Source organism: Aplidium turbinatum, chromosome 14 (assembly GCF_918807975.1).
Source record: "Aplidium turbinatum chromosome 14, kaAplTurb1.1, whole genome shotgun sequence".
In the NCBI taxonomy this organism is placed as follows: Eukaryota; Metazoa; Chordata; class Ascidiacea; order Aplousobranchia; family Polyclinidae; genus Aplidium; species Aplidium turbinatum.
Genome location: NC_137485.1, coordinates 12870985 through 12883665, shown reverse-complemented (window position 1 = coordinate 12883665; position 12681 = coordinate 12870985). Strand labels below are relative to the sequence as shown.

The window sequence follows — 12681 nt, the reverse complement described above, 5'->3', positions numbered from 1 at the left end:
TTAGTCATTGTGCAACATTTTGAAAATAGGCCTACAGCTTTGGTCTGTTGGTTTAACTACAGGAACAGGCTAGTACTATTGTAGTAGTAGGTGAATAGGCTAGCCTACCAAGCTAAATTACACTTAAGACTTACAACATAATACACCTATACAGTCCTACATTTTATGAAATAAATGGCATCACCCATGAACCATGGCTCAAGAGTCATGCTCCTAGGTGGCTCATGGGTCAAGACCAGCCTGATTGGCATGCTTTACATCAGAACTAAAAAATTAAAGCAAGTTATTAGCCACAATCTGACTAAGATTCAGCACTAATGCCTACCATTGCATATCCGAAATACAGCTTCCTGCACTGAGCTAAACCTTAAGTGCCAGAACAAAAAATCAATGGCACCAAACATTTACTCTGAAAGGCTCAAAACAGAACTTTCTTTACAACTGGAAAAAGCCTTTCAGCTCTAACCCAGAATTTTCCATGGAACCTTTTGAAACAATAACACGTTCAGAAATAGTACACGTTGGCGCTAGAGTGCAACAGATTTTTTTTGAAGGGGGTGGCTCATGGGTAAACCCGGTTCATAGGTCAAGACCTTCCCCCTACTATAATACAGCCCTCAAACAAATTTACATTATGAATGCGGCCCTCGAGATAAAAAGTTTGCCCGCCCCTGGATAGCCTATGTATCTGGTACAACAAGTCAAGCTCTCTATACCAAGGCTCAAACATAACATCTTGTTAAAACATAATCAAATTAATCATCTGACCAATAACCTTCTTCATTAACTTTTGCATTCACCACATGCCTATAGTATAGAAGAGGTGAACGAAGTCACTTTTTTTTACTCCGGCTCCGCTCCTGCTCATAAGTATTTACTCCGGCTCCTGCTCCAACTCCGAAATTCATTTTGAAATGAAATAAGCGTGAAACTACTTTTTTCAAATAATTTTTAAAAAACACAAAAAAGCAAAACACCCGTTTTTTTAAAAGTCCGTTTTTTTTTTCTGAACCCTGATTTCACTACCCTATGCCCCCCCCCCCCCCCGAACAGGAGCATAATCAACTTTTAGGCTATCATTTAATTTAGGGTGCTTTCAGCAGAACATTTTTGCACGTAAAGCATTAGATAGCCACTTTGGTCCCCTAATTTGCGCGCAATGCACTCAATTATATTTCCGGGCCCTTTTGCTACATTACGGGCCCCCCAGGACTAAAGAATAACAACTTTTATGCTTGAATTTACACGTTTAGGATGGTTTTAAACCAACATTTTTGCGCGTAAAGTATAAAATCACAATTTCGGGCCCCCCGACAATCACCGGCTTGGGCCCTCAAGGGTACGCCGTACCCTCCGTACCCCCCTCTCGTAGGCCCTGCTCCCAGTAAGGATTTAGAATGCGTCTCTCACACTTGCCTTATTGTCGATTTAAACCTACAATAATTTTATCATATTTTGCGTCGAAGATTTCATTCGTTTTTCTCTTTTTTACCGTTTCCCAATTTTTTGTCACTTTGATCCGTCCTTAAGCTTTAGAAGGTGCTTACTCTAATTTACAGAATATGGTGCATTAAAGCCTGGATGAACGATTCTCTTGAAACTTTTATGATAGGCATAGCACCGTAGGCTACTTCTTAAATCGATATCTTTTGCATTTCTTTATTGATAGATTGTGGAAATCATTATCCTCGTGCTGAGAAAGCTTCTTTGAGAGATTAATCCTGGTAGTTTTGTATACTTGTAGCCTATGAAGAAGCTTTGAACCATTGACGCAAGCCCAGTCACCGAGATTAACCGAGTGAATGTCCGCTTGTTGAAGTGTTATCTGTGAGCTATTCCATTCACTAGATGCCACCAAATAGAGAGCAATGCTTGGATGCGTTGCTCGAGCGTAATTATAATTCATCAAGATTATAAGAATTTATAAGGAATCAGACACACAAAACCTTCAGCATTGTGTTTAGTCTACTGATTTACAATTTTATGCAATGCCACAGTATTTTTGCAGTAAAAAAGTATTTGTTAGAGACTGTTTTGTTTGACGCTGTGCTGGTATGGAAATGGTGAAAGTTGATAGCTTGATGGAAGATTTGAAAGCCATGTATCGGACTGCACTAACAGATATGGCAGGTGCGTAATTTTATAACAAGGATACAACTTCTTTGTCTTTTTGGAACAGTGGTTAAGGCCAACATTGCACAGACTACAGAATTTGCGGTATTCGCCTCTACAATTAAAGTCAAAACAACTCACGCAGAAATCTTATTTAAAAGTGCACACTAGCCTATTTGGACTTTACAATTGGCTAGTTGATTTTAAACTGCTTGCATAAAGATATATAACTTAGCCTACTAACTAAAACCAGAAGTAAGTTATATTATTTTGCCTGCAATGCTAATCCACCGCGTTTTCATACAACTGCTAATTATTCTTTTCCTAGTCTAAAATTTAAAAAAATCTGACAACCGTAGAAGGATTTGGTAAGTCGGGCGAGGACCACAGACAGCATTTTTATGTTAAAAATGATGGATGTAAAAATGTAGTGTTTTTAATAATATTTTAATGTAAACATGACAGATTTTGCTGCCTGGCACGAAATCGAGTCCATTGCGTCACAAAGCCACATCCACGGAGTTTAAATGCAATAAATGAAGTGCGATTTTACTCTTGTTGGGATTATTGCACATTTACCCGTAGTGAAACCGTTTCTTGACTGTAATCGAAAACGTTTAAAACTTTGAGAAAAAAGATTAAAGAGTTCTAAGCATCTTCAAGAAACAATCCATTTAAAAAAAAAACATTAAAGCAAATTTGAAAAGCCGGTGGAAGGAAAAGGGTAATTCTGTTCTTAGCTTTGGACTTTGTTTACTCTCTTTGTGTCGATACTTGAACTTATATGATTACGGAACATAGTTTTATTTTGTATTGGAAGTGTTATTTTCACCGCCAACATGTTAAAGTCAACTGCAACGTGCCAATGGTGAGCTGAAGTCTATACCAGAGGTTCCCAAAATGTGTGCTGTGGTGCGGAGGAGTGTGACTATAGTGCTCACACCCTCTGGTCGACGTTGCCTTACATGCGAGAATGGGAGCCCCCGATGTTGGGGTTGCTAAGCGAAAGCAAGTCGACCCTTGTGCTCTACCAGAAACAATTTAGGTTTGTGGTACTGGAATAGAGCAAAATCCCGAAAGCGGATTAATCTGTTTCGTGCCACAGTGGCACACTGGTGTGCAGCGAGAGGGTCGCAAATGCACAGCAAAAGTCTGGTGATTGGTATGTTCAAACCGTAAGCGCAAAGATGCAAAATGTCAAATTAGTGTAGAACTCAATCAAGTAACAGATAGGCTATTCTTTTCTGCATCTTTTCTTTTTCTTGACTTCCGTCTTACGTCGTGGGGTTGCTTGTGCAAATTTTCCATTTTAATATTGGATGTAGTGCTGGGCTATATTCATCTCCCTTGTTTAATTTCACAGCTTCCATGACCTTTCTCATGCAGTCTCTCCATCTTCTTTTAGGTCCATCTCTTTCTTTTCCCCATCAGCAATTTTTTTAAAATGTTCCCTTTTCACCACAAACATGTATCGCTGAGATTTTTTCACATTTCTTTCTTTTCTTACCACTTTTGTCTTGTTCTTAACTTTTCTCGTTGTGCCGAAACCAACGAGTTGTAAACTTACTTCTATTTCAGGCATTTCGAATTTTGCTTTCAAAATAAATTCGTTCTACTGTAGCCTATGTCGCAACAACTAAAATATACCCATATTATATCGTCAGCAATATGGTCAACACAAAACTATATGATCAACACATGTTTCTCATTATTTGTTTGAATATTTCAGATCCACGGACCAAAGATTGGTTTTTAGTTTCCAGCCCATGGTTTTCTTTCACTGCATTGGTGGTCTATATTACCTTTTGTTTAAATGCAAAAAGACTTATGAAAGATCGAGAAGCATTTCAATTGCGTAGCGTGATTTTCATTTACAATTTCGCTCTTGTCATTTTATCGGCTTACATGGCCTTTGAAGTAAGTGTTGACTTACGAGCAATTTACTGTTTTGTGGGTTGCATTATGAACAGAATTATATTTACAAGAGTAGCCTATGCTATTAGTAGGCTAAACTAATTATTAACTAACTTAACTTGACAATATAAGTATTAGCCTCAGGTCCAGGGCAACACTGGGTTTTTGGTCATATAACAATTGTGGAAACACTTCAATTCAATTTAATTTTAATCTGTTTTTATTTCTTACTAACACAGCAAAAATAATACATACTAACACCGCAGTGGTCTAGGGTCTAGTTTAAAAAAATAGAAGCGACAAAACTCGAACCTCAAAACTTGCCTGAAGGCGAAGTATTATAGCAAGTTAAGTTATTTGGCACAGCCGCAACAACTTAAGAAAAAAATTGAAATTGGACAAAAAATCGAAAAATAAAAAAAACTGATTACATGAGTATGGTAAAAACGCAAACAGTAGCCTAGTAGTGTGGAACTTGTACAAACGTTTTTGATAATTTCTATAAGGTTTAAACTTTAAAACAAATTTATCTAAAAATAGCAACAAGAGCTTTGTTTAACTTTTTTTTATTTGATCATCTATTTTAACACATCATCTTTGACTGTCGCTGTTAAACCCGCTGCATGTTTTCTTTGTAATTATTGGCTGAAAGCTTTCCCAGAAATAAAAACTGGGCCTACGGAGCAGTAGGTATATAAAGGATCGTTTCAGATGAGTCCAAAAGCAACTTTTTATAATCTTAGTTGTTTAGGCACATTTTAGTGCTGCTTTAATTTTTCAATTGTTCATCCAACATGGTTTGTAGGATGAATAAACTTACCATTGTTGAGTTGGCTTCCATAAGAAAATACGAGTTTGGGTGATTGATAGTAGGCAGAGATCATAACCACTGATGTAACCTACTGTAGCGAGCCCACAAGTCACAAAGAATGGAAACTAATAGGCTGTAGCTAATGTACATTAAGAAATTTAATCCGTTCCATTTTTACTTGTGCGAGCGGCAATAACTTTCTGTTGTTATGTAGTTTAACTCAACTTCTTCTACGTTTAGTGTTTCATGTCTAGCTATCTTGCGAACTACAGCTTATCTTGTGAACCGGTTGATCACAGCACTTCTCCACTTGCAACTAGGGTAAGTGTAAAACTTTACGTTGTAAAATCAAGGTAGAAATATCGTATTTGGTCGTTGGAAGCTCACCCTTCACTCAGCTTGATTAGTTCACAGTGGTGTTGACAAGAGAGGAAGAGGTCCAGGAGATACTTTTTGACCCAGGATGATTTTAGGGCCAGTAACCTTTCCAAGGAACTCAGGAACAAATAAACTACCTAGTATTCGTTGTGCAGGCTATATTACATTTTTTAGACGTGTCTTAATTTGGGATCCGAGAGCCTAGTTGGTACCGGGCCCCAATGATCCTCTCGGCGCCCTGCTAGTTCATCTCAGTGGTAAACATTGTCTTCTGTTAGTTCATCTGAGTGGTACACATTGTCAATTAATTGCCTGCTTGCTACTATATTTTTGTTTTTATTGCTACTATCATGGCCACCTGGAGATGCGGCTTGATTTGTCACATTTTGTAAATTTTGATTACCGCTACTGCCAGGGGCGCCGGAACGATTTTTGACTGGGGGGGGGCAAGATTACGAAAAAAGGGCACTTTTGTTTAGTAAAAGGCAATTTTTTTTTCAAGTTTTAAGATAAGATATAGCGATAATGCTAATCTATCAGCTCACTATGTATTGAGTAATGATAGCCTACAAGTGTCCGGTATACAAAGAAGAGCATCACGCTATGTTATAATGATGTAACCTACTGCCAAGCCTTAAAGCAGCCGGCGGCCATGGCCGCTAAGTAGTGCTTGAATGACCGCCAGTGCTACCTCCTCAATCGGCCAAGTTTGGCCGCCGGTCTCTTCTAGCCAATTATTTAATTTCGCAGTACAATGATCGTGGATTAACTGTCGAAAATATGTAGTATCAAAGAGTGACGCAAAATTAGGTCAGCGCGTCATAATTGCCATTGTTGCATTGTGCGGGAATATTTGTTATTCTTCTCTCGTGTTGTCGCTATATGTCAGGGCATCCGTTGGTTAGCCACTGCCTGGTGTCGTCATCGATGGAAACTAGGCCTTCCATACCATGAGGTGGTCTGTATAGCCGGCAATCCTTGATAATGTGGGCTGCCGTCTGCATTTCACCACACTTATTGATGGAATATATCCATCTGCGATCACCAGCGCTGTAAGTCTTGTTTGTAATTCCAGACGTTTATTTTAACAAAGTCTTAATCCAAAGTGCTAATTTACATCGGCTGGCAATATTGTCGTTTTTATGTCGATTCGATGTTGTCGGACATTGAATCGTTGTTAAAAAGGAGAACTAGGTTAGTTGACATCCGAGGGAAAAACATTTTTTGTTCATATTTTGCAAAAATTATGTTTCTTTTAGTACCGGTAATGTCCTTCACATCATTGAAATACTTATTTTATTACCTTGCCGTCATCGTCAACACATGTCGAACGTTGTTTTTCGTTGCTAAAAACAATTCTAAGGGAGTGGCGAACTTCTTTAAAATCAGCCACATTGGAGACACTTGTGCGAGTGTCGTTAGATGGTCCCGCAGTACTGGATTACAATCCCCCGATAAAGCAGTTATTGCGTGGTGCAACGATTCTATTGTAGGACGTCGCCCAGGCCCAGACTTCACCAACGCTAAGTGATCATTTTAGCATTGTTGCATGTTTAATTCTATTTACTTGTGCTATCGTTATTTTGTATTTTGGCCTCCAAGCACGCAGATTTGGCCGCCGAGAAGGAGCTCCCGGTAGGCCACGATGGCTGCCACAAAAACGAGTTTTAAGGCTTCTTACCTTTGTTGCAAAAATTTGTGCCGTAAATATTATTTTGAGGCAAAAATGAAAAAATATAATTAAGCTAAAAGCGAATAGCAGAAATTTTTATATTGCAAAATGTGCAGTAACTTACATGACTTCAAAAGGGCACCATTGCCCCCCTGCCCCTCCATCTGCAGAAAAATTGAGGGCAGGGGGGCATCCGCCCCCCCCCCCCTGCCCCCTGCTTCCGGCGCCCCTGGCTACTGCTAATGCTTGACTGACATTTTTTGAGATGTTTTTACTTTTTGTGGTTTCCTAATGACATAAAACTTTTTGGTTGCCTTGTGGAAGCAGTAGCAAACGAGAAAAAGTAGGCTAAGTTGCAAAACGCAAAATCAGCCTGTTATTGAAAAATTAACAGTCTGACTAAAATCTTCGAAATCAAATTTTCTTCGATTTTCTACATGTGAGGATGTTAAAACCTATTGTGTCATCTGGGGAAAACAGTAAAGAAAGCTTAAAAATCTAATTTTTAGAAAAATTTATTTAAACGTTCGCCCAAAGTTAGAAAAACCTGGAAATTTCTGCAAAATGTGACAAATCAGGCCGTATCTTTAGGTGGCCATGCTACTATATTTTCGATGTAGATTCGTGGGAAGACTTAGCCGCAGAACTACCAATATGGCGCAGTCTTATTTATAAAGGCGCAGAATCAGCTGAGAAACATCGTACGCTATCTGCTGTCAAAAACACGAGAACATCGCAAGGCCCGAGCCTCAAACAACCCTGGTCCTAGCCAGCCATCTTTCCAATGTCCATCCTGCAGTAGAAGCTTCACCGTACAGATAGGCCTCATCAGCCATCTCCGCACACATGTAGCCTTCACTGACCAAAGCCCACACTAAAAAAGTTTGATCTCAGTCTCATTGGCCATCTTCGGAAACGAAGGGCGAACATCATCAATATATTTTTGAGTTGTTGCAACACAACAAAGAATGGCTTTTCGATACCTTCCATGACATTTATTCTTAGCCATCTCGACATTTATTTTTAGCCTTTCATATCTCGAGTGTCGTAATAGAAAGGGCACCCCAGCCTTTGTTTCCTAATGTTGATAAAGGTTTATGCAAAAAAAAAACACAGGCAAACTTTACTAACACGTTCAAATGATAAATGTTGTCGCTTGTAGGCTACAGTAGCCTAGCACTTTTTGTGGTATTAATATGCTACCATTTATTGCAGCCCACTAACTTCCGTTATCTGCAAATTAGCTGGAAAATTTGGTAGACGAATTAGCATAAATAATGACGGATATGGCCATGTTGCATAATATTTGTTCAAACACTTGTTGTTTTTTTAAATATCGCATCTGATTGTTTTGTGTTTGTCAATATTGTTAGGCTTGGATTAATGGTAACCAAAGTTGCCAGATAATCCTTGAGGAAGTCGGACAGTTTTAGTTTGAATTTGGACATTTTAAGACAAATAATGTCAAATGTTTTATTTATAGTCCAGCACTTCACTGATATCACAGGAAATTAAACGTTTGCACAAAAAATGTCCGAATGACTTGCTGGCTGTTGAACACAGTAGGCTATATCCTATAAAGGGTCAATTTTTCGTTTTTTTTGTCCGATTAGTAGGCCACCTAGCAACCGTGGTGGGAACCTTTCCCTTCGCAAGCTCAGATATCTTAATTATCTTGATATCTAAATAAGATGATTTGGAATCTCAAACGTCATCGTGTCGGTTATAGGCTATGGCTGAGTGCAATGAGTGGTGAGTGTACCTCAACAGCGCGTGAAAGGTTGACATCCATCTACAGCAGTGTTTCTCAACCTTTTTTTGCCCAACGCTCCCTTTACAAAACTGGCGAAATTTTACCGACCCCCCCCAACAAAAACGATTAATTACGAAAAGCAAATATATATTTGCGAACATGAAAACAGTATACTGGTAGCCTAGTAGTGGTTACGGCATAATGGAACTCACCAGATTTTGTGATATGCTGAAAAATTACTGAATTTAAATTTTAAATAGATAGCGTTTGTAAACAAAACGGTTGGTCAATCAAATACAACGATGGTGTAAGAGAAATTGTTTGGCTATCGTGCGAGCATGTAGAGTAGATTATCCCGACAATGATGCAACAAAATCGTTACGCTGGGCAGTAGATGGGTTAAACCACAAAGCCCCTAATAATCAAAACACCCCTCTCAAGCCGAGGTAATCATACCGCCCCCCTGCAAAATCAAAACGCCCCCCCGGGGGGTGGTACCGCCCCCGTTGAAAACCACTGATCTACAGTATCGCCGCACTCGCTGCTGTAGCGGCTGTATATCTTTGACAAGATACACATATTTGAAGATGGAAAATGGGTTCCTTTCAGGCCTATATAGTTGGATAGTCTTAATAGACAGCGTGAAAGCTACACCTTGTGCGGACAGCCAGGTTGGTTTTGAATCGTTATCCTTGGACTGACAAAGCCTTGACAGGACTGGTAGTTTTGCATACTTCTAGAGGCTTTTGACGCAGGGCCGGTTACCGAGATTGACAGAGTGACGCTTGCGATTGTTGAAATGTTGTTGCCGAGGAATTATTCCATCCAATTGGTGACGCTGAATGGAGAGCAGTCATTATAGAATCTTCCTTTCTGGGCTATCCTTCAACAACTTTGTTGAAGTGTATTTTTAAATAATTTCCAAATTGTTTGTTTTAGATGGCCAAAGTTATCTGGTGGTATTTTATATCCAAATACATTGAAATGCTGGATTCGATATTTTTTGTTTTAAGAAAAAAGTACTCTCACATTTCTTTTCTTCATATGTACCACCACAGCACGATGTTAATGAACGCTTGGCTTGGTGTCAAATATGTTCCTGGTGGACAAAGTAAGTTTACATTGCAAGTTTATGTTGTTGGCAAGTGTGTTTATACTTTAAGCAGAGATGTACGTATACGCCGCATACTTGCGGCGTAGACTTTTTGTTTACGCTAACGCTTACGGCCACATTTATTTGGATAGTTTGCGCTTGAGGCTACGTCGTAAAGTTTTCGCGGTTTTTTAGCGCATAGCGTCAACGCATACTTTTTAATGTCTTTTTTTCGCCACAACACGCCAATACCTTCCAGCGCTGCAGTTGAAAGAATGTTTTCAATGGGCAAAGACATATTGGAACCAAAACACAGCAAAATGTCAGATGAACACTTTCAGATGCTTGTGTTTCTTCGTGAAAATTCAAAATAAAACTTGTTTGTTTCGAGTGGTTTATACTGTATGAATGTTTGGCACCTAGCAAACAAAGTTAGTTTACGCTAATGCATGCGCTGACGCCGCCAACTTTTTTACAAGTTACGTTGACGCATACGGCGTATGTTTTTTCGAACGTTTGCGTTTGCGCTGACGGCGTCAATATTTTTTGTATGCGCGTACATCACTGACTTCAAGTACACTTTGAATTTTTATAATTAGGCCCCTTTTTTCTTGTTTGCATCGAATTGCATCTAATTTGTTTTTCAACTAACCTTCAAGAAGAGAAACTGAAGCGTGATTTTACCACAAAATAACCACATATAGCCTAATAAGCATAGTAGGCTACATGATTGGCTTGCTAGCTCCCTGTATTTGCGTTTAGATAAACCACCTTTCTTCAATTCATTCTTATTTTCGAGATTTGCTTTGTTTTTCAGGTTTTTTCATTGCTCTTCTCAATTCTTCAGTCCACGTGCTAATGTATAGCTATTACGCTCTCAGTATTTTTGGGCCAAAAGTTCGGAAATATTTGTGGTGGAAAAAATACTTGACACGGTTACAACTTGTAAGCAACTTTTTCTTTATGTAATATCTATGGGGATTGCTGTGTAGAGTTAATGTTGGCAAGCCAATTACATTTCTCTGCATTGGTCAATGGTCAACACCTGGTTTGGCTTATGCGATTTTGCAAATGGCAATATTCAAATGCAACGTGGTGTTTCAACGTAGGTGATTTTCAAAAATATTTTGACATAGGCTGAAATACAAAAAAAAAATTTTTGACGCATCTCTTCTTTACAGGTCCAATTTGTTGCCATATTTCTGCATTGCGGCTACAACTTGTCTGTGGAATGTGACTTTCCACGATGGATTAACAAACTGGCCATGTTATACATGTGCACTATGATTATATTATTTCTAAATTTTTATCTGAAAGCATACAAAACTAAAAACACGAAAAGACAGTAGGCTAAAATATAGGCTACAGTAGGCTGTGTCTGGAGAGTTATTATTACTTTTTATATGAAAGTAGGCTACATATAGATTACAATCGTATTAAAATCCGATAAAATTTGAAAGTAAATGATCTATTGCAGTAGATTACTGGTTGTAGTGTCTGTTGGATCTAAAACTGAATCAACATAATAGTCTCGGTTCGACTTGTTTTGTATAAAAGGAATCTTTAAGGTAAGTTTGCCATTTCTGAGTAGGAAAAATTTGGGAAGACACAGAGATCATCTGTTACCACAGAGTGTTTATTTCTAAAAATATTTACTATTAATTCAGCATTCAAGCATCACCTGGAACCAGATCTCCACACTAGGTTAAGAAGTTGCGATTGAATACGTGAATTCAAAAAGAGCCCAGCAACTTCATTTTTTTTAAATTTCACTGTTCGTGCTGTTCCGATTCCGTTCAGTGTCTTCTAGAATCTAGATTCTAGATGATACATAAAAAAAAACAGCCGAAATTTCAAGCCTGAACTTGAAAAATATCTCCCTCAACATTTTCATTGATTAGACTCTCTCTAGTAGTCTAAGCAGAGAGAGCCCAACTTCAACAATTGGGCTTGCAACACCTTTACATCGTTTTATCCCACAGAATTTTCATCGAGTGAAATTTTCAAGCATAATAGGCTACTTCTTCCCAGTAGACTATATTTAAGCATATATATTATAATAATCATTATCGAAATCCGGATCGAAATTCCACCACAAACGCAAATAACCAAAATAATTAAAACAGATTTATCTCATAAACACGTTTGTGGGAATTAGGCCCTTCTTGAATTCACGTATTCTGTTGCATAATAGCACAAGAGAAAAAGCAACAAAGAAATATTCGATTGCATGCATGTTTTTATGAACATTGACTCACTTTCAACAAGGTATTGCTTGTCACCAAATTTCGTATTAAATTGCTTAAAAAATTACCTGAGCTCATATGTTTGAAATTGTAGGCTACTAAAGCGTCAAAATACCTTTTTAGGTTACTGTCTCAACACTTTTTTTCTGAATACCGGTATTGAAAAGTTTAAGTGTTCATCAGGATGTCCATTTTTTCTTTGTTCATTGACTTTGCATCGACGAAAAAGCTCGTTTAATGCTTAACAAATTAGAAACAAACAAAAAAAATAAACACGTTGAAATAATGTAAAAACAATTACTGTGTTTCAAAAATAGCAAAAATACGACAGCAAGATGTGCAGGAAATATATTTATTTATTTACTTAGTGTTCGTTATAAAACGTGCCGTGAACTGGCCGGTGGTGCGACTCCATCTGAAAAAAATGAATCACCGTAACAGGCTCACAACTAAATTGTAGACTGGTTTGTAATCTTTTTTTTTTTGGACGCAAACTTGAGTAGAAAAATTTGGAACATGGTCCGAAAATTTGAAACTCATGACAATTTTACTTTAGGGCCTCTACACTTGAAAGTTAAGATGCGCAATAACTACTACGTGGACTATAGATTTTATTGCATTACTTGGGCTATAGATTTTATTGCCATTCGTTTTTTACGAAACATTATCTTGAAATGATTATTGTAGCGCCCTGCGTTCCTG

General features: G+C 38.2%; 1 protein-coding gene across 1 annotated transcript; it reads left to right on the top strand.

The window, feature by feature from the left end:
• The first annotated feature begins 2060 nt into the window (after positions 1-2060).
• Positions 2061-11082, top strand: LOC145782909 (very long chain fatty acid elongase 4-like). The gene is made up of 6 exons (XM_082594672.1): positions 2061-2130; positions 3842-4029; positions 5078-5158; positions 9580-9751; positions 10551-10678; positions 10915-11082. Exons 1-6 carry the CDS (start codon positions 2061-2063, stop codon positions 11080-11082), a joined length of 807 nt encoding a protein of 268 aa, XP_082450798.1.
• The last annotated feature ends 1599 nt before the right edge of the window (positions 11083-12681 follow it).